Source organism: Pholis gunnellus, assembly GCF_910591455.1.
Source record: "Pholis gunnellus genome assembly, chromosome: 15".
Taxonomy (NCBI): domain Eukaryota; kingdom Metazoa; phylum Chordata; class Actinopteri; order Perciformes; family Pholidae; genus Pholis; species Pholis gunnellus.
The window spans coordinates 5,527,715-5,550,721 of record NC_136542.1 but is presented as its reverse complement, the minus strand read 5'-3'; the positions used below and the strand labels follow the sequence as shown (position 1 = coordinate 5,550,721).

General features: G+C 43.3%; 1 protein-coding gene across 3 annotated transcripts in view; it reads left to right on the top strand.

Annotated features, from left to right (window-relative positions):
• Window positions 1-5,523: 5,523 nt before the first annotated feature.
• dnmt3ab (DNA (cytosine-5-)-methyltransferase 3 alpha b) overlaps window positions 5,524-23,007 on the top strand; it is a 32,828-nt gene continuing 15,344 nt past the window's right edge. The window contains exons 1-5 of one of the 3 annotated variants that reach the window (XM_079174629.1): window positions 5,524-5,653; window positions 8,840-8,947; window positions 12,673-13,024; window positions 18,155-18,201; window positions 19,303-19,443. In XM_079174629.1, the coding sequence (XP_079030755.1) occupies window positions 5,573-5,653; window positions 8,840-8,947; window positions 12,673-13,024; window positions 18,155-18,201; window positions 19,303-19,443 (729 nt within the window). In that variant the 5' untranslated portion in view covers window positions 5,524-5,572. Of the gene's footprint in view, window positions 5,654-8,839; window positions 8,948-12,672; window positions 13,025-18,154; window positions 18,202-19,302; window positions 19,444-21,021; window positions 21,121-23,007 lie in introns of those variants that run through there. The other 2 variants (XM_079174630.1, XM_079174631.1) reach the window with 2 other exon arrangements.

Genomic DNA, 23,007 nt, shown 5'->3' with positions numbered 1-23,007 from the left:
GAACTCTCAAGTTTATTTCCATTCTTTCAGTTTGTGCCTGTAGCTGTTCTGTAAAGTGCTGTACAAAGTAACCATTCAGCAAATAAGATGATCCATCAGCCTTTATGTCCGTGGCTTTGTAGAATTTATTTATTTATTTAATGTGTTCTGGGGGGAAAAACTCATGCTCCGCCTTTACATTTGTGCCAAACTGTTTGCAGACATTGTGTGTCACACAGCAGGTATATATCAAAGTATATCTGCATTAGTATGTTGTTGTTGCCCATAGTTTATTCACAGAATGCCTGGAGATGTTAACGGTTTCCACTGCTGGGGAAAAAAAACATTTAAGTGTTAATAAAGACAGACAACACATTCCAAATTTACTGATTGACTCACTGATGTCATTATAGCCAATGTGGAGGCCATACTGTACGCCCTGTCAGCCCGGGGTAACACCAATAACACACAGCCGGTCATACCGAGGTGCACACGTTGTGATCCTTCAGCTGTTTGCAGAGAGTCGGTGTGCAAAAAGGACGACCTCGTCGACAAAACGCTCCCCTGATGTTATTTATCTGTGTATGTGTTCTGTACGGTTTACGCTTCTGGTGCACATTTGTTTCTCATGTTGATTTTACAAAACACTTTATGTCACAAAGCCACTGTCTTTTGTAAATAAATCAAATGTGAGATATATTAAAAAGATTTAAAATATGGCTTTGACTGGTCGTGTCGTGATTGTTGGTGTGGTTTTGATTCACCATCACTGGAGGTCCATCTGTTGTTACCAAACATACGTCATTTATTACTGTTGGAAAACAACAAAGTATAATGTTGAGGTTCTTTTACTTTAGATTAGCCTTTTCTTACCTATTACATGACGGCTGGAATTACTAGTTACTTAGAGAATCATATTTTTCTTCAAATCAAGTGATCAATTCATAAAAAAGAAGAGATTGTCACATAATAAACTACAGAATAGTATATATATACAATATATACAAATAAATTGTGTTGCATTATTATCCATTAAATTAGTATATAAGGTAGCAATATTCTGCTGCATAACAAATACTTTTAACAGTGTAAGAACATGTTGCTGATCATTTGTCTCCATTTTTACTGAAAAGAGTACTTCTTGTTGCGTTGATACTTTTACTTAAAGTACTTCTTCCACCGCCGAGGTATTGTTGGTTCCCCTGTCACCCTTTCTGTGGTTATTGTCTGGCCAGATTTGTAGAAATAAATATTTGCCCTGGTCAGCTTGAGCTTGTCTGTAGCTGATGAAGACCTCGGCTCATAGTGAGAGAGAGCAGAATCTCTTTGTTATAAATGCACTCAGTCTAGCGGTTTGCTTCTCATGAACATTGAGGTAAATTGAGGTGAATAAATATCTCTTGTCTTGTCTAACTTATCCGCTTCAGACAAAAAAACAATGGCCTTTCCTGCTTCACCTACTAACCTAAATCAAAAACTGCCCTGTTTCGATAATGAGAAGAACTATTCAGGTGAGACGAGGTTGAGACAGAGTTTCCACCAGCACACATGTAGGTCATGTGGCAGCGTCTTGCTGCTGCTGAGGCTGCTGTCCTCAGATGAACCACTCACAGAGGAGAAGCCGCTGCTTCCAGATCAGTGAACCACATCCGCCTGCTGCTCACACCTTCTCTCTCTCTCTCTCTCTCTCTCTCTCTCTCTCTCTCTCTCTCTCTCTCTCTTTCTCTCTCTCTCTCTCTCTTTCTCTCTCTCTCTCTGCCCCTAAAGAGCGCTCAATCTGCCTCACAGCGAGCTGTTCAGTGAGCCTGTATCCTTCCTGCATCTGCAGCAGTTAACCTCACTGTGTCTCCGACTAGTGGCCGTGTACGGGATCAAGTGCTGCTGCAGAGTTAATGGAATGAATGTGATAAGAGATTTGATATCTTGTTCTCGCTGCACTCTAGGAAATGAAATAAAGATGTGCAAGATGAAGATCCTGCTCGGAGGGGAAAATCCATATGAGCGACTTGCTTTTACATCCGTTTTGATTTACAGATTTAAGCAGAGCCGAGCAAAGGCAGTACAGGCAAATGCTAGAAGCGCCTCAGATGAGGAGAGAAACAAATATTGAAATATTACCAAAAAAAGAGCAACATCATAACTACATGGCCTATTAAATAGACCCTGTTTACTGGGTCTCCATCACCAAAATGACACCAGCTAAAATCTTGCCCAAGGCACCAAATTGGGGGATTTAAGGTTTATTATTACGGTGTCATTATGTTGTTTCAATACAGCTAAATTGTGAGTATCCCTCACTGTCATATGGTTTTCAACAGCTGCATTATTGCGATTTAGTTTTATGAAAGGAGACAACTCTTGGATGGGAAAGTCATACCCACTTTGGATGCTGAAACAAAATAAATGTACTGCGTTTTAATAAACCGGTAACAATACGTTGAATTGGACTCAAACTATAACATGATTAAAGACATGAGCCGTCTCTTCCTGCATGTTTCGTATTAGTTCATGGAAATTGAAAATTCCAGAGGTTTTAAAAAGTCAAAGAACTTCCTGTCACACTAACTGTAACTCCATTGTTTTGGGATTTGAATGATAACATGTTTTGGTTGATAGGCAGAAAGTCTGTCCATCTTGCTCACATATTGTTTTACTTTCTGAATCATTTTTTCTCGAGACCATCTGAGAATTCTTGTTTCTTTATCGTTCTTAAATAAATCAGATTGATCAGACACAGCACACATTGTTACTTGTCATAGCACAGAAAGCACAGGTGTTACTTAGAACATTAATGAAGCAACGCAATGCAGCAATTAACAGTGAAGAATAAGGAAAAATAAGCAAATTTCAATCACAAAGATATGTCAAAAGTGTAAAAATGGAAAATGTAGAAGGATAGAAGACAATGTGGTGTAATAGTCGAGGTTTGTGCAACGGAATGTGCGGAGTATGCAAATGCCACCACGTATACATAAAGCACTTTACCACACTGTACTCTATGTACTCAAACATCTGTACTCAAAAGTACATAAACTGAATAAGTACATGGCAAGTGTGTACTGTTAGTGCGAGTATGTGTGGAGGAGCTTACATCGATGTCGAGGAGTGAATATGCATAACTGTAGAAAGCACGTTTCGCTTCACTAGGCCTCAAAGCTGGCCCGAGGCAGCAGCTAATTACGCGGCTGCTCGGGGCCCCGCAGCCACCAGGGGGCCCATAAATGCAGCAAATTAAAAATGGGGAAATCTCCTCTGGTTCCTGTGTTCATTTTGTCAACATTTGTATAAAATGACTTGATGTGTTGTACTTGTATGTGGTATACTGAACACATTGTTTAACCCTTTCAGCGTTTCTAATTGTAGTAAATTGTATTCTAGTTAATACATGTGCAGATATGCATCATTTTCATCAAGTTTAATGTACACCCCTTTTCAAATGCCACATGTGATAGCTTCCAATGTAATATGACAATATAATGGCAAACATGTACAGTTCCCTCTTATATTTTCACACAGGTGACGTGGACTGTTGGGGTGGTTACTATATTCCTTATAGTGCCAGAGGCCAAACAGGCCGGGGCTGGTGCTGCTTTGCCTCTACATTGGCACCTTAGCAGTAAAATCGACAGAGACCATATCTCTCTAAGGGGAAGTGGTAGTTACAAGAAAAAGGCTCTAGTGTTTATGTTTGCCCTGAGGCCACACCAGAGGAGCCAGAGTTGCACTTGGGGCGCTGCTGGGCAACTCAAAAGTCTCTCAGGTGTAACCTTAGTTTAAACATTAGGCATGGAAGTGTTCCAGTTGGGCACTAATGATTAAACCTTTTATAAAAAATGTTGAGGCAACCCTGTGAACGAAGGGTGATCAATATATGTTTGTTGTCATTTATTGTTTTATCCTCGGTTTAATGTCTCTTTCTTTAATGTCACCGGACTACCTCAAATAAAGATAACATTGCTCCCAATATACAAAAAAATTCTGTGTTTTCTGAATGTTACTTTAAAATAGATGTTTGTGTTAGGGGAGTAGGGGGTGCATTATAGTGACTTGTTTGTCTCAGACCACCTTCACCTGCATTGCTCTGCACACTACATGGTGAGCCGGCAGTCTTTAGGACCCTGTGGCAGCCGGCAGACCGTCTGCAGGCCCCTGCAGTAAGAGCGGTGCGTCTTGAGGAGAGCTGGCCGGCTGGGGAGGTGGAGGACGGGGAGAGAAGAGGAAGGAGGCTCCGGGAGCAAGCGAGACAAAAAAGGTCAGGCCTGGGACTCGGGGGAAAAAAAACAAATCGGGTTACCGATCACACAGCGATTCACGCATTTTTAATCCGTTTTAACCCGGCACTGCTAACCGCGCAGGAAGAGTAACCTTCATGTGAAACATAAAAAAAAACGTGAGAGCCCCGAGAGCGGAAGGCGCTCGAAGGAAACGGGGAAATAAGCGATTTAGGGTTTTTTGCTTTTTGCAGATGTGCTGATTGGACATCGCGATGTGCAATTGAACTTGACCTAATTTACAGCACAGAACCGAATCCGCCGCTCCTGATAACACCGGCCTCATTAATAAGAATAAAGAATAACGGGGATTTGTACTTGGAGCGGCCGTGGCCTGTATAAGAGCCCCCAGTCCCCTGGGTCATATACTGCATACTTCCCCTGCTGTTAGGACCTCCGAAACTTTGAGATGTTAATGCATAGCGTAATTGAATGATACATGCGAGTCAGCCGCTCGCAGTGATGTCAGCGTATGGCCTTGTGCGTGGAAATGCGGTGGCATTAAACGCCAGTGTGCCCCAATAATACATTATTTTCTGTTTTTTGCATGAGATTATTTTTTCAATAGCAAAGCAGCCTATTAGACCTTTATTAATCAGAACCGGCTGTCATCAATATTGACGTAACCCGAAAAGGAAATTAAACACATCCCAGAGCTATATGAATGAAGATATATGATTTCTTTTTTTTTTGTTGCACATTTCCACGAGTCTTACTGTGTGCGCATGGCTGACTGCTGTAGTGTAACTTTAACCACTTTAGGTGAGACGAGACATCATAAAAACAAGATAATCATCCTGGATTTATTTTTGCTGCTTTACCCAGGTTATTGGGCAAACATCAGCAGCCGTTTAACGTCGACTACTGTACACCCATGTGGTGTGAAGGGCCCTATAGGTGGTAGGAGCCATACAGTAGGCTATCCTATAGAAGCCTGTGGAGTTCCTACACGTGACGTGCACTCAGCAAAAGAAAGCTGAGGCTAAAAAAAAAAACCCACTTTATGACAGATGATGTAGATTTAACCAAACCGATTTGAGGGAACGTGCACAAAATGTGTGACTGCAGCATGACGCTCACCTGTGAGTGAAAGCATCACAACACAACACTTATTCTAAATAAAGTGTATCTAATGAACATGTTGACTTTTTCCTTCTTTTATCTTCCAGGAGAGCGGAGAGAAGAGGGATCATCTCTCATTTCTTTTTTTTTTTTTAGTTCCTTTGAGTTTATTTTCACCTCATCATCGACATCGTCGCCCCACCCCCCCCCCCCCCCCCCCCCCCCCCATTATCACGTATCACCCATAAGAGACTGAGACGATGCCGTCCAACACTGTCACCAACACCAACACCACTGCGTTCAAAGGCTCAGACTATGCGGACTCACCTGGAAACAGAATGGTAAGAAGCGCGTGTTGAACATAAAAGTGTGGCTCAGAGACTCGGTGTGTTGCTAAATGACCCGGGATCTCTCAACTTTATAGCATCGGGGCTTCATGGAGTTCATTTGGTCGCGTTTTGGCTTTTTGAATGACTCGAGCTAAGCTGTTGATTAATATTGGATTTGAGTCTCCATCTGTGAGAAATGCAATTTTTTTGAAAGCTCTCAATCGCACCAGATTTAAAAGGAGATTAGTTTCCCCTGGTTTTATCCAGCAGTGTACAGTGTGCCTTTTAATATTTCCCTAAAATATCTGTAAAGAGTACATGTATGCATGTTTGGTAAAGTACAGTTTGTTAATGTCTTTACTCTGGTATTACATTGATGCTGGCTTGTACGGTCACTTCAGGTCAAAGCCCTTTATAACATCCCCCAATTTTATGAATGGAGTTAATTGATCTGCCGAGCTGATTGATGCCGTTTGATGTTAAGAGTCGCATCAATTCCTCCTTGTGCACGAAAGAAAAAGTCAGAAGAATCCAACAGTATGTGAAGTGCCACGTCACCTTTCATGCTGCAGACGGGCTCGTTGTCGAGAGTCACTGATGCTCCCGGGAGGCAGCAGCATCACCGAGGAGGCTGTGGAGAGATGCAGCTGTATTATGTGACATTCTCTGTTGTAATGGTGGGTTGGTGGTGACGTGGGCGTTGGCTGGTGTAGGTTGAGCTGGAGGGGTGTGTGTGTGTGTGTGTGTGTGTGTGTGTGTGTGTGTAGGGGGGGGGGGGGGGTCTGTCCTCTTCCACTACGTTCCCATTACACAGTACTGCCCTTAGTCTTGTTGCCTGGCAACAGACATTGCCTTAAATAACTGGCAGACGGGGGGAAAAAAAGTGCAGAGATATTGACGACGTAGGCAACAACAAATCATATTTCAGGCTTTTTTTTTTTTCTCTCTCTTCGGTAAACATTGGGGTGAAGCTGTGTGTGAAGATGGAGTTTTTTTGTTTCCGTTCAGTGTGTGTGAGCTCTCCGGTTGGTTGTTTGTAGGCTGTTCCTGCAGCGCCAGCAAAGCACCACTGAATTGTGTCATCCATGTAAGTGGTTCCCAAATGAGCCAGCACACCAGGCAGCATTCAAAACGTGCTATTATCTATGCAAATCCTGCCGGGGGGGGGGGGGGGGGGGGGGAACGAAGCACCCGGCTCTCTGCTAGTAATGAACCAGCAAAACACATCCTCTCAGAGAAGCATCAATATCTACGTTTAAAATCACCGTTCAAAGGCTCAGCGGTAAACTCAGTATTTTTTGGATCATTTTTCCAGCAACATTTATCAATTACAACCGTGTGAGCATTAATCACAGCGTCAGCTGCTCTGATCACATCCATCTCTTTATGCAAATCAGTTTATCACCCTGGGACACGAGTAGTTGATGGATTTATTCCATTTTAGCAGCAAACACTCTCAGGACATAACATGGCCTGAGCTGTGTTCATTAAAGTCCTCCATCTTTGAAGTTATTTAGGAAGTAGTGTCTGTAACTGCGAGCTTCAGTCCAGGAATGATTATATGGCATTTTTGCCTTTACTGGATAATTGATGGAAAAAAAAAAAAGAGCAGCGAGAGAAGATGATGAGATGTCAAAAAGGTCCGTGGCCGGTGTTACAACGTATACTGTGACCTGTCAGATTGTGTGACCCGATCAAGAACTTCTGTTTTTGTATTTCTGGCATGTCAAAATATGTATTTTCAGCCAAAAGCGGTATACTCTAGTTGTAGAGTTATTTTTTTGTGCATACACAAGTGACAAACCCACATGATAACAGACTTCTTGCATATAACATTACATAGGAAGCATGGATGTTTCTGTCTTCTGTCCCTAATGCTATAGTTAGTATTTAGATATGCCGGGTGTATCTGTCGGGTCACAGAATTCAGTGCGACACCAGAATCTCACATTTTTGGCAGTTGGGGAAAAACAAACGTTGACTCAAGCCCCCTTTAGTAGGTTGTGATCATATCGCATGATCATCATGAGCAGATGGAGTTTGCCAAACGCTTTGAATCTTAAATGACCAATAAAAGTCCTTAAAGTGCTCTGGAAAAAAAAAGGCACAATCTAACATCTACCGTTCTAAAACAACAGGGCAAACTACCTGCGGTTGAAGATCGTGTGATAAGATTTAACGCTCTTGAGTGGCTACTAAATGGACCATGTGTTCTCAACTGTTGTTTTCAAGGTTTGATGCTCAATTGAAATATAGTTTTATTTTATTTTAATTTTTTTATAGATGTTTAGGCGCGAAACTTCTGTCTAAAATACACCACTCATTGCTCCGTGGCCTGGAAAGTGCAGTTTTTGCTACGTTATAATGTAGTCTTACATTCAAAATGTAGTTTTTAATTGCAACTTGTTTCCAAGTCCACAGTGCGTAAGATTACAATAAAAGCACCTCACAAGTCAGCAGAGGAACTCTGCAGAACGCTGCAGAATGCCCGACAGTGCGGAGAGCTCATTTATCTTTGATGGAATCTCACATTCAACACTGAAGGAATTTAATAAGGACCCAGCCCTCCAAACCCCCCCCACCCCAGCCACACCGCAGCTGTCAGAAGTGGCCTTGCAATCTCATTTGCATTCAGACCTGGTGCTGGTGGTCCTATTCAGTCAACATTGGAACTCAAAGCATCTACATTAGGATCATCTTTTCTCCCATAAACTCCTGGGGGCACTTGGTGGTGGTGAACGTGGGGCTTTGTTCACAGTTTTATTAATCAAAGGGAAATTACAGCAGGGAAAGGTGGGGGCCGGTCGACGTCTTTGTAATGGTGTCAAGAGGGGATTGTCTGCGGAAGGTCAGCGCTGCGTCCGTGGAGCTTTCACTTCAGCCTAGTTCAAAGGAACTTTCTATCCGGCTCATTGTCCACTCAGCCAAAAGACACTCAAGGAGCCGCTGCAGTCCCCCGCCAAATGTTCAAGTGTTTCAGTGTGGTGCAGTTTTCTGAGTGTCCTGCAGGTCTAGTGTCACTCCTGGTGAACCCACCACTTAGCGTACTGCATGCAGTCTTTGAAAACCTGGAAAGGTGCTTATGTGCATCCAGGCCTGACATGTAAATGGGACATCCCCATAGGTGATGGCACTGTCACTCCGATTAGTATCGTCTACCGGGTCTAAATATCGATGTGTTGTTCTTTGTGTTGACAGGGTGAAAGCACAATACTGGACATGGAGCTGATGAAGGAGGAGAAGTCGGCTAAAAGTAGTGCCTCTTGTAAAGTTGGCAAGCCTGGAAGAAAGCGGAAGCAGTTCCCAGTGAGTGTTGATCTGACATGATTTTACAACTACATCCATCCACGCATACTTGTTTTACAGTGGTCTGATTTCTGGTACATTAGCTAAATATTGCTCGCAGTCAAAATGAGATATTAGCTAGTTTTTAAAAAGGAAATAAAACAGCACATTAGTTTCATTTTAGTTTGCTCACTCGTGCTTTTTGTGAAGTAATTCCCAAACTGTCTATGAATAGGAAGCGAGTCGATGCCGTCCCTTTAAGAATTCCTTTAGCTGCGGTCATGGTGAAGAGTTTGTGTGTCCCATGCTGGTCTTAATGGGTTGAGGCTGGCTTATGCTTCATAAGTTCATATGTTTCATTCATAAAAAAAAGAAATCTCATTAAGTCACATCTTAAGGCAGCTGTTCCAAATATCCACACTTGTGGGGTGAAAGTCCTGCTGTTATGGAGAAGGGCAAGATGCTAATAATCTTTTAAATATGGGCATGAATGCACATGTTTTCAGACAGTCTTGGCTATAAAGTATTCATTGTGTTGCACACATGAAACGCAACGAAAACAGCTAACCCAATCACTGCAAGACGTGGGTGTGAATGACGGATTGCAGAAATGATTGGACACGGGAGGTTCTTTCAGATGCTGTTGGAACAGCCGATGAGTAACGGTAGTATCCTTCAAACAGCTCTGGCCTAGTGATTCAAAGGTGGAAACAGGCTTCTCTCCCCCTCACACACCTTTCCGACAAAAATTGCGTGGGCATCGTTTGGAAGTTTACGCCTTTATCACGGTTGGAACAATTGACTTCTCACCACTACAGTGTAAACGTATTTGCCCTGTGACACGTCACGTCAACCAGCTTGTTCTAAGCAAGTGTGACATGTTGGTTTAAAAATGCAGAGGCTTTAAATAGTAAGAAGTCTTGGTGAGCAAATTTCAGCAACATTTCTGTAAACTCTGTGCAAGATGACAAAATAAAGGTGTTTGTTTCAGCTTTCATAAACACCACCTGTACTACTTTCTCCACCATGTTGCTCAGCTCCACACAAACACCACTTATAATCTGTTTGTGAATTCTTAAAAGCCCTGATTTAATAATGACTCTTGGGTATTTCTTTTTCCCTGAGACATTATCATTTACATAAACATTAGCTTTCAAATCATGTTAATTCATTCTCACAGTGTGATTCAACAAAACCAATTTTCAGATATTGTAGGTTAGGGAGGAATGTGTATTTAAAGAGCCGTGCTACTAGTTACAGATAAAGAAACTCTCTACTCAGAATCAGGGCGTCTTAGTGAGTGTTTGCACAGCTGTGGGGGATTGACCACGTGTGACACCCCAGTCGGAGGTGTTTTGTTGTTGACGTTAGTCTTCTCTAAATGAAGGTACTTGAAAACTTACTACGCTGTCTAAAGGGCTGTTCTGTCTCTTTGTGCCGATTATTAAATGTCAGGTAAAGCTGGTGAATTAATGGTGGCACATCACAAGCCTCAAGCCTTCTTTTCACATTAAAGGACACTGAAATCATGGACGAGGTCACATTAAGTCCTCGTAGAAAAATGAAAGTAAAGCATTTACTCATTTGACATATTAACTGACCTTGCCGCTCTTCACTGTTATGGTTATGGGCTGTGACATTTAGCGCCTTCAGCTAATGTGAAGTTTACAAAGATGAATCTCTTGTCATTATTTAATCATCCCACCTTTCACTACAGCACAACCAAATAGTCAAGTGAAATCATAAGATGATAAATGTCATCAGAGACTATAGCGTCCTGCCAGCAGTCTCACAGATATACATATACATTTGCCATTTCGAGAATTGTTTCATTCATTCTTTTTTGTCTTCACCAACTCCTGAGGGAAATATCTGTCTCTCTCTGATGAGAGCGTCAAAGCTTGTGTGTCGTAAAACCAACACAACGACCCCGAGAGACGCTAGAATGGCCTCTAGAGCAGGAGGGGAACTGCACAGTTGGATGATATGATCTGTGGGTTTGTCTTTCACATTCTACTCGGTCACTGATCCATTGTTAATACTAAAGTATGGATTAGTGCAGCTTTAACAGCTTATTAAGCACATTCTGCATTGAACTCATTGTGTGTGTGAGCTGTGATGCTGCAGCAGTAACATAGATTAGGTAGCCAGTGTTTTATTTTGACCTCTTGCCTGAGCGGCCTGATTTACTGACTGTGACCTCTGACCTCTGGCAGGGGCCACATGTAGTTCACTGGGTCACTAATCTGTTGCGGAATTCTTTTAGCAGCAGTTGTGTGTACTCTTTGTGTCTGTTTGCCGAAGCCCACACACACACACACACACACACACAAACTCACAGCAAACTATTTATTTTTTCCAGTTATGAATTGAGTGAGAATATTAACGGTGGATTTGTTGTTTTCATTCATCGTGTCGAACAGATTTACTGGAGCGCCTGAAACGGTTATTTTCTCGGTAACTGCAATGATGAAGTCATTTAGAGTCGTGCGGCCTGCGAGGAATGCTTAAAAAACAACAACTTTGTCTTGATGATGTAGCTGTGTTTTACAATACAGTTCGGCTTCCACTTCAATTTGCTTTGGATTTATTACACAGACGCTTTATAGGTCTCTGGGTCACATTAGAGCTGGCTTCAAATTGTGTTTTTCTTATTCAATCTGCACGAATCAGATTACATTTGCCCTTTCAGCTTCAAGCACAGGATCTTTGTGAAAGATCATCTGCTGAAATGTGACAGATGCCTCAATGCAGACTGCTGCTGTACCTACACCTACAGGAGATGAAAGCTGCAGCTCTGATCTCACAAGACATGCTCCACTTTCTGCCCCCAGTAACCCAGTAATGGGATTGTCTGATAGAGTGTGTTTTTATGGCTAATTTTAGGCAGGAGCAGACACCGTCACATCTCTTCAAAACTTGAAACAAATCTGTTCTCGGGCTTCCAAGACAGTGGCTTCTTTCTTGTATGTGAGGCGAGGTGTAAGAACTGAATATATCTGCCATTGTAAGTTAAACCGCAGCTTTAGACCGGCCAGCTTCTCTTTGAATGTGCTCCTCTGCGTAGAATGAAATAGTTTCACTGGGCGTTTCAAAGTGGACGGAGTGAAAACCCTCTTTGTTGTCAAACGGCCAACATTCTTGACATATTTCCGTGCTGCTGTAATCACGAAATGCGCGACCATAGGAAGCTCGGTGGTGTACCTGATGAACTCTAATGTAATCCCTCCCTCACTTGCAAGTTAATAACTGTACAGCAGATTTACCGGCACAGCTTTGAAGTTTACAACTCTAGTTTAACAGAGCTGAAAGGGAAATGTCATAATTCACTGGCTAATAACTTTCGACGTTGAGCTGCATGTTTGATGCTGTCCAGATAGAGCCGAGAGGGTTTAAGGGATGAAATTAAGCTGATCTAATAGGAAATAGTTGGATGCTTTAATTCATATTTCATGTCAAATAGCCTGAGGAGGGTTTATCCTCTGTCTGATAGTGCCAGCTGTTTTATCGTTGCTCACTGCGATGACCTTTTCTCAAGCGTGCTGGATGATTTGTTGTATTTCCTGAAAGGTTTCGTTTACAGCTACAGCGTATCCAGTGATACGGCATAACTGCTGACAGGCTCCACACTGTTGTACAACTTGAGAACATCAAATTGTAACATGCTGCTACGGCAATAACAACCTCTAGAGCTGATAGAGTGCCAGGATGTTAACATTTCAACCTCCCCCTTCCCCTGCCTGCAGGTCGAGAGCAGTGGCTCCCTCAAAGGCACTGTGGGTGTGGGCAACAGCTACACTGGAGCGGGTAGGCCGTCCATGGCACAGGTCCACAACGGAGACGTGGGCGGGCACAGAGACAGGACGTCCGACGCCTGCTTCCCCAAACAGGAGAAGAGGGAAGTGGAGAACGGGATCCCCAGAGACCCTTCCTCTTGCCGGGTAGAGGACAGCTCTCAGGGTCAGAGCCGAAGTCCGTCCCCGGAGAACGGATTCCTGCACAGCCGGGAAGACCAGGACTCGGAGAAAGACAGGGACGACAGCTCGACGACGCCGTGCAAGAAACGAGGGAGGCGGAAACTGGAGCGCCCGACGAAATGTGAGTTGTTTTTCTTGTTGCTTCTGCTTGTTTGGCTCGGCTATCTTTTGATCTGCTCTCTGTGGATCTGGCGGGGGGGGGGGGGGAGTCATGTGCATGTGACTAGTACGTGATGCTGACTGAAGAAATGTAAATGGACGTCAGACTGAGGGGGTCACGGTGAGCATGGCACCGACGCTGCCAGGATTAGGAGCATCGAGGTTAAATGTGTTGCACTCATACTGCTGCAAGGAAGGAAAGTACATATTAGTAAATCCTAATCTTTTTGTTTATATCTATACCTATATTAATCTTAAACGTATTATACCGAATGGCATACATGCTATATTTCACTACTTTTGAATGACTCGGTGTGGTTTACCGACGTGCACAACCAGTTTGAATGTGCAGCCTGCACCGTTTGACCAAAATAAGATGTGTGATGGAGAAACAGGCAGTTGCAATGAAAGAAAGACCATGTATAGCACACTGTCACTAACTGCACTCCCTGAATAAATGTCACATTTTTCGATAAACTAAAAAGCAATTTCTGGCTATGATTGGCCACTCTGTGTTCGAGGGCGGGGCTTAGCTAAGGGTCAGTTGTGGAGAGAGTTTGAGTTCATCACAATGCGTCATCATGAGTTCATTTTCCACAAGAAAGGTGGAAAAATATAAAAACATACACACACCACATAACAGCAATTACAATATGAACACTCGGCGTAATAGATTACAATGAATTAAAAGTGAAGAGAAAAGATGGAACACAAGTGCAGGTTTTGTGCCTTTTGATCGTAACATTACCTACAACTATTGAAGGAGTGATTAATTATGTATAGCGTCGAAGCAACCAGCTCATTAATTGATTTAGTCTGTTGACAGAAAATCAATATGCAACTGAAAATGTCACCCGAGGGCGTCAGGAGACCATGACGGGAGTTTGTCACTATTTTCACGAGTCAGTGGGGGCGCGCTCACGTGCACAAACATGCACTAAAAGCTCTGATAACAACACACACACACAGAGGGAGAGGGACTTCAGTCTTTGCTCAGGTAGACTTTACTCCTCTTGTCTCTTTACACAGTAAAGAGTTCTTTGTGTAAGTGCTTTGAATATCACAGAGAAACATGATGTGTATGCAGATCATATAAAGCAGACTTGTAGCACCTTTGAAAAGGAGACATTACTTGTTCTAATGCAACAAATATTTTTCCTGAAATAACAATAACTTCTCTAAATCTAATCTTATAAAATGTATTAATTTTATTTTTGTGTTAAATAACCAGTTAAAATGCAAACTGGTTACATTTTTTTTAGTGGAATTTTAAATTGAGTTTGTTCCTACATAATGGAATCTGCAGCAGCAGATCACCTGAGCATAGAAAGATATAAATCAGCTGTTGGGGGAGAGAGAGAGAGAGAGTGAGTGGTGCTGACAGATAGTTTTTAGACCAAGATGGAGATTAACAATATCACTTAGCTGCCCCTCCACTCTCTGCTTTCAGATCTCTCTCTCTCTCTCTCTCAGCCACGTGTCTCTCCTGCTCCTCTCTCTCTCTCTCTCTCTCTCTCTCTCTCTCTCTCTCTCTCTCTCTCTCTCTCTCTCTCTGTGACACCGGCTATGACCTTGATGAGGAGTGCAGTAAATAAAGCCGGGGAGGAGCGGACCCGTCTCCTGGTAACGGGTCTCTGTTGGGAGCTGGCTGGTCTCTGTTGTGGCCGTCTCCCCGTCGGGGGCCCTGCCAGGTGGATGGCGTCGTGCCCGGAGCTCTTTACAAACTGAGACTGCACTCTGTATTCACCTGATCTGTGCGTCTAGGATCTGTTACTTCACTTTGAAGCACATGTCTAGGATAACTGCGTTAGACCCGAACCAGGTCTGCATCTCTGCTCCCTAATCTGTGCTCAGCTTTAGTAGGACACAATTATAACGGTTCTCCATATGACATTCAGAGCACTTAAATAGCAGCAAACTTTTCTATGTAAAGATAAACCACTATCATACTGACTGACAGGCTTCATAGCATCGAAGCTTGACCACATGTTTACCGACTCAATTACAGCAGCAGCAGCAGCTGCAATAAACATTTCTTGTGTCATTACCTCTCTGACTGAACCCCCTCTAAACACAGTGACACTCGTAGAATAACCCTTAACATGTCACCCAGTTTGTTACAAAATGCTGTTTTAATCATATTGTATCAGGGTCACGCAGGAAGTGTCTTTTACATGCAACAAACAGCCGCCTGCTTAGAAGCAACAGAAAGAGGAAGCCTTAGTAGTTTCAGCCACAGAGAAGGTCTGCGCGGGGTCTGCAGGTCCCTCAAGACCTGCAGCAGATGTTAGTGACATGGGGTTTTTTTTTATTTCAAGGCTGCGGGCGGTTAGTTAAAGTCATGTTGCAATGTGCCAACTTAGTCCATAAGATGGATCGTTTGTTGTTTGCAAGCCACACACACACACACATTTGCTTGTTTGGCGTCAGTTTGTGAGTAATATCTGATGAGACATTGAAACAACATCTATAGGATCAAAATAATGTAATTTAGATTACATCAACAAAATGTGTCCACAGTACTGCCCAGAGCTTTTAAGTACAAAAAGCCACCATGTTCCACCTGCATAATGTCTTGATTTACTTTCATGCAGTATACATGCAGGGAGATATTAATCCCGTTACTAAACGAGTTTAAAAGGAGGGTGTGTGGGGGGCAGTGTGGTAGATCGATAGTCCACTAAACAGGGTTTCTGTTATCCATCTGGAGGGCACAGGAAGGGTTTGAGCTGGAGGGGAACTGAGCTCCAGCAATACGAGAGCTGGACGCCGCTCAAACTGGCAAAGGTATACTCTCTGTGGGCAACACTAGCCAGCTCCCCTCACAAACCCAGTGACCCTGGCAGCCCGCACCGCCCAACACATTTGTTATATAGTCACTTATTCCTGGTAAGGATGAGGAGAGCGGGATGGGAAGAAGGAAAAAAGAGCAAGGGGGGGAGGGAAGAGCAGGAGGGGGGGGGAGGCTACACATGGAACCAACTTGAAGAGGCTGCTAAGAGAGCGGACTATTGTTTGGACTGGCCGGTCTGCAGGGTGCTTCACCGACGAGCCGGTGTCGGCTGTGCAGAAAACCTCTCAGGGCTCGAGTGTTACGATAGTGTTTGGGCTTCGACTCAGCAGATCGTCGTGTTTACTCAGGCCGTGCAGTCACATCACCAGAGTCTCGGCACTTGAAACGTTTGCTCACATTGAAATTTAACATGGCGACATTAATGCCAGAGGTGCTAATCTGAGCTTCTGCGATGGCACTGATTTTGACTTCCTTATCTGATTTTCTGAACCATGAATCCTGGCTCTGCTCTCCTCAGTGTTTCAGTTGGGTTGTTTCCACGCTCCCTGGCTAACCCCACACTGCTCCGCTAAACACAGGAACACAATGCTGGTAAAGAATGAATAACATGCCCTCGTTGTTAAATCATGGCCAAGTTAGTGGGAAATCCCAACTGGGGCTTTTATTGTGTTCAAGATATTTTTATTCGACTGCGGTTTCAGTGCCCGTTTGACCAAATATTCTCTGTGCTATATTTGACGGTCTTACCCTGCTGCTGCTGCTGCTTCTGGTTTTGCAACTTCCTCTGAAGATAAGGGTATTTTCTGTGCGGTGGAAAGTATTAGTCTTTCTAATAAGCTGCTTTTAGTGTTCAAGCATTCTGCATCCTTACAATATGTCAGTGTTTAAAGAAGTATTTAGGTTCTTCAAAGTAGGAATACTGCAATTAAAAATATACTCCAAATATAGGTAAAAGTCCAACGTGAAATGTTTTACTGAAGTAAAAGTCTAAAAAGTGTAAGCGGAAGAATGTCGCGAGTAAAATAACTTATCATTAGAGCTGAATCCGCAACGTACTGTATATGTATATACCCGTGGGGACTCGAGTCCGCGACTTGGACTCGATTTGCACACACAGTGACTTGAGACTTGAGATTGATTCTTGTTCTATTGATCTACTGTATTAATTAAGATGCTCTCAATGTTGTTTAATTTTTACCCGAGGTCGGCTATTGAAAATGGTAAGTTAATAGATGAAAGAGTGATGATGAAATACCACGCATTGTAAAGATGTATCTGTGTGAACTCCATCTGCCGATGAAGATCGTGTGCGATGATCGAAAGCTCCAGAATAGCTACTAAATGGACAGTAAATGGTGTAGGCTCTACCAATATTCTCTGTTCCAAATAGGGGACAAATACCAGCTTCTGCATCTCTTCATCCAGTTTACAACACACATAACTCAACTGCAGCAAGAAGAGATAAGATAAATCTTTTTATCGTTATGTATCCCGGGGGAAACTGCTGTGCAGCGGTTGCAATACAAAGTTGCAGGACTACAAGTATAAAGAGTGTAATACAAGAATAACAACATATTCGATCTATCAATGCCAAATTCAGGTTAACAGTATGAATCATACAAATATGACCAGGTTAACGGTAGGGATCAGTACATATATATGTACAGTATGAACTCTAAAGTGTAAGAGTACATGTTAATACAGAATGACCGTGGTATTGCTCTTTATGTCCCATTAGAGCCTCACGTCTTGATCTTGTTGAGGCTTTGGAGATTGGCAGGGAGACTGTATACAGTACGGCCTCAGAGTCACAGTCAAGTGAATCAGACCTTCATGGCGCTTTGTCAACTCCGTGGGAGGGGCCACGCTTTATAGCAACCAGCTGTGTGTCTCTTAAAAAGGGGGAATATAAGGTCAGAAGTATAGACGTTGGCCAAAATAAACCCGCACTCACTATAACCTGGGCTGCCACTACAAACCTGCTGGGTTGCATGAAACCTTCACCTGGCTGGCACCCGATCGCACAAGCTGCCCCGTGCTTATAGGGGGATTTAAACTCTGAGCACGCTTCAGGCGTTTCCCCAAACCCGTATCTCTCAGTTTTATTAACGTGACTTTAATTTGATCAAACACATAGTTAATGGGCTGATGTGGACGGGCGAACTGAATTTGAGTTAATACATGTGTCATGTGGGTTATTGATGAATGCGAGGCCACTTCAGTTTTAACACAGCTATACCAGGATAACTCTCCTATGAATGATTCAGGCCCTCCGTTGTGTCGCTGTCTTCTTTCTAGATGTGGAGCACAAGGAGGAGGACAGGCGCGCTGCAGTCAAGACTGAGGTAAGATTTCTGATCAGTCTTCTTTTTTTGTCCTCTGGCTGGTGTAACTCTCGAGGTGTCTTTCACACTTGCAAGGACTGTGTAGCTTCCTTTTTAGGGGGCGGATCACCTTTCTTGTCACAAACCTCTGCTTGCCAGCATGGTAGATAGTTGTGGTGTAGCTTAAATAGAACTAGAAAAAGGGACAGTTTTGTTGCAGAAACACTGAATACAACTGGATTTTCCATCCAGACTCCATAAATACATCAACCCATCCGGCAACATTGTAGGTCAAGTTGTATGCTTGATGAGGGGAGGTTTACGTGTAGTTTTGCATGACTATAGCTGGGCAGGAATTGTTTGATATCTTGGGAAATACACTTTTCTTGCAGGGTTAGATGAGAAGATTCTAGAGTGTTAGCTTAGCTTAGCATAAAGACTGGAAATAGGAGAAAACAGCTAGCCTGGCTTTGTCATAAGACGGATACATTTGTTCTCTTTAAAAAGGAACAGTTCCACATCTTGGGAATTACGCTTATTTGCTTTCTTGTCGAGAGTTAGATGCCAGTCTCATATTTGTCACAGCTAACTCTCGGCAAGAAAGTACATTAAGCTTTTTTTTGTGTCTTGTTCAACCTTTTGACACCTACTCTCCCACGAGGAGCTTGCACCGAAAGTAAACTGTATCTGCACCACTGCTAGACTAGAAGCTTAGTTATTTCCTCTTCAAGGTCCAGAAAAAGTAGAGTAGTTCTCTTGCCTTTGGACTTGTGAAAGAAATGGTACCTAATAGATTTGAAATATCAAATACACTTGGGAACTTGTCAAATCAGTTGGTGCTGGTGACCCCGAGACTGTTGCCAGTGATTAGACACTGTGGCATCACTTCTTGCTGCCCGACCAATCACAAGCCGATGGCGCCATACGGCACACCAACATCTTTTTAGGAACAACCCCATGGCCTCAACCGCAAATGACTCACTTGTTAAACCAGAGTCTGTCTCAATGGCTCTAGTGACAGGCTGGAAGCACAGATTTATTACAAATCTGGATGCTTTCTTTTGAGAGAAAAAGGAAGAATCAAAAACAAGTAGCTAACTTTTTTTTTAACACCTTAAACAGGCAGGTCGAGGCAAGAGGGGAGTTGGTTGGGAGATCAGCCTTCGTCAGAGGCCCATGCCCAGAATAACCTTCCAGGCTGGTGACCCTTATTACATTAACAAGAGGACCAGAGAGGAATGGCTGGCCAAGTGGAAGATGGAGGTGAGTACCCCAGCTCTGTCCCAGCCACCGTAGATTACAAAGAGCAGGCGTGGAATAAAGCTGCCAGGGCCAAAGATAGGGCTTGTGGTGCGTTAACGGCCAAGTGTATTTGATGGGTCATTTGATATCTCATGAAGGTACCATTTATTTCAGTAGATTTCCAGGGCCTTGGGCTCAGTTCGCTCCTGCACTTCCTGACTTTGTTCTTGCCTATCGTTCAGGAAACTGCGGCCTCTGCTATGAAAATGTTCATGTAAATTAAGCTTTGCACCTGCTTTTTTTCCTTCCAATTTCATTGAGACTGTTTCTTTGGTGGAAAATATTTCCAATTAAACTTTCCACATAAATGTTGCACTAATAAAAAGAAACAGAAGTTGACAAAACAATTCAAATACAAGTTCCATTTAGTGGCCATCTTGGAGCTTTCAGCTACTAAATGGACCTCGTGGTGAGATCGTTTTGTCAACTTTCCAACGTCAAGAACACAAGAAGTCCTTGAGGTATTCAGAGAAAGAGAAATATGACAACTGAGCAAACCTTATCTACTCGTGAAGATCTCGTGATTCGATGGAAAACGCCCATAAATTATGGACCTTGCTTTGTCAACAAACTGGTATTTTTTTGACTGCTCACACACAAAACTCTGATTTCCTTTTGGACCATTAATAGAAGCTCCTAATGCTGCATGATGTTAAATACTTAAACCATGTAGTTCCCCACATTGGTCATTATTAAATCATGTAACACATGACTCCTGGTAGTGATGTAGAGCAACTCCATCTGTAACATAACGAGGAGTCCCGTAGTATCGACGTGGGGTCTTCCATGTCTCCCCCCCCCTCCCCCTCTATTCTGGCGAGGGCTCGGAGAGTGGCCATAAAAATGTCTCCAGGGAGGAAATATTGCCAAATTAGCAGGACATGCTAGGGTCCCACAAGTGAAATGTTGTGATATACGAGGCAAGTAGGAAATACCAAACAGAGGTGGATCTTCTTCAACAAGTTGCTCTACAAGGTTGAGATTTAAGGGGATTTGCAAGATGCAAATTCGTATTATGTTTTTCCCCCCATCTAGCGTATTGCAAGCCTTGATCTGATTTGCACAAAGACTGAGTTTTGGCATCAACGCCTTCCTCCCGAGGAAGGAGCAACATGATGCACATCTTTTGGTTTTAGTTCTGCTCTTGACACAGAGCGTTGCTGTTACATGTTTCTGCAGCAGGGAGGACATGGTGGCTGAAAGGGTTACTGCCGTCTTGCACTTCCCCGGGATCTCTCTCTCTCTCTCTCTCTCTCTCTCTCTCTTTTCATGTGCCTTGTGTTACAGTGGACTTCTCCGTCTCTCCCTCTCCGTTTCCCTCCCCCATTCTTCTCCTGACCCCTCCCCCAGCTATGGAAATGAACTCTGCGCTATGGATATATGGAGGGTGAAGATGAGGTTTTTGCAGCAAATTTCCAGCCCTGCTTTGCAAGACAGCCTCTTGGCTCGCTGCCAACATTTTGCAAGTCCTCTCTAGCCAACCAGAATTCCTGTCGGCAATCACCTGACCCTGAATTCCCAGACAAAGAAATGTTCATGCTTTCTTTTTTTAAGCGATCTCTTCTACCCTGAGAGTGGGGGTGAAAAAAAACTCAAGCCCCACACTGGATTATGAGGGTTGCGCGCTGGTGTGTATGGGTATGTGCACTGCATTGTTTGTTTGCTAACATGGAGGGATAGTGTGCATGTCTGATTAGCCCGCTTACAGCGAGGGGAATATGCTGACTTCAGGTATTTCCATAAGAGTTGCCGTGGACCATCTGCTCTGCACGGCTTAAAGGGAAACCGTCTCTTTAAAAAAAAAAGAAAAAAAAAAAGGAAGCGCGAGCAGGCTTTAGCCGTGTTTGGGAAAAAGTTGCTCGCGTGAAAAAAGTTTTCCCCGTGGGGTGAATATGTGCTGAAGCTATTTCCTGTTTCATAGCAGCGCATAGAAACGTCAGAGTAGCTTCATTTCATTTTAGGACGGATATATTTACCTTTTAGGAATGTTGCTGTTTTTGTGAGAGCCACCACGATTTCACCTTACATAACACTTCACTTGGAGGAAAAAAAGGTGAAGTTGTGTAGGCCTCACACCTCTTTCCTTCCTGTCATTGTGTACTTTGCTCTGTTTGACTTGAGATTTACTATAAGGAGACTTATTTGATAACTTTGAAAAGATTTTAAAAGGCTTCGGAGGAAGCCGAGCAGCCTCCTCGGGGAGCTTTTTTTTCCCAACAACTCCACTTGTGGATTCATGGGAATTCTGTTTATGTATTCAGAGCTGACTCTGTAATATTCCTAATTATCTCTTAAAAGGATGCAACACAATGAGGACCAGATGGCCTATTTAAGTGTGACCCCCCCCCCCCACCCAGGGCCACTCGTGAAATACACAGCCTTTGTAGGGATCTGTGCTTAAAATCACGCTAATGAATGCAGTGGCCACATCGCTGCACAACGAAACCGGCCACTTGTGCTTTTCCACTTTAAACACTTCTTCTGGGATCCGCTTTTCGCAGCGTTTCCTGCTCTGTTGCATCTTGAGTTACCTACACCTGTCGTGACTTAACTTTTTTTTTTATTATTAGGTTCCGCCCGTCCTGCTCAGCCAGATAAGCTTGTACTGAGCACATATGTCACTGCATAATCCATCAAACAATTACACAAAACAGACCCCGCTGCGTCTCTCCTGCCTGTTGCTGCATGAGAGACTATTGCATTCAAAGGTCAAACTCTTTTGTGTTGCTTCAAAGACTCGCTGTCACGTTGTGGGAGGAAGTACCGTTCAGTGACAGTTTATTTCATTTCACTTTTACCTTTGAATCAGAGTTTGCTGAATGTTTTGATCCAATGGCACCTGAACATCGTTTTCTTTCTCTAATGTCTCATTTGTTTTGACGCTTGTCGCCTTCGTCCCCGTTTGACTATGCGAGTTTTCAGTGTTTCACTTCAACAGCTGCACTTTTGACTCTTTGAGACTGAGAAATGTTCCTCGTAATGTTAACAGCCTCATAATAGGCGGCTTTTGTCAAATAAATAACTGAAGCTGCGCTGTAAATTGTGACCTTTTTGTTAACGATTACAGCCAAGATTAGATAGAGGTATTAGCTCCACGCCCCAGAGACCAATACTCTCTTCCCTTTTCTCTGCCTCACAGTGCACTCAGTCACCCCTTGAGCCCTCGGGGTATCCCGCTGCAGAGACCTCGAAGTCAGATTATCCCTTATTGTGCACCCAACATGTCTCCACACTGCCAGAGGCCTGTGCAGCTTCTGCTTTCTCTCTATCCATTACCAAAACCCACACTTACGTCAGTACAGTTAGGTCTGGTTTTCCATAATATTCATATATCCCCCTTTCCAAGGGGAAAATGTGTAGATGTGTTGGCTGTGAGGTTGTTTATTAAAAGCTGTTTGTACACCTCTAGTACGTCTGCTGTCATTCATGGAATTTGTTTTCAGCGCGGCGTGACAGCGGATATAAGTGGTGGTATTTCTGAGCTGTCAGTGACGGGCAGGCGTGTGTAAATGATAAAGACTGCAT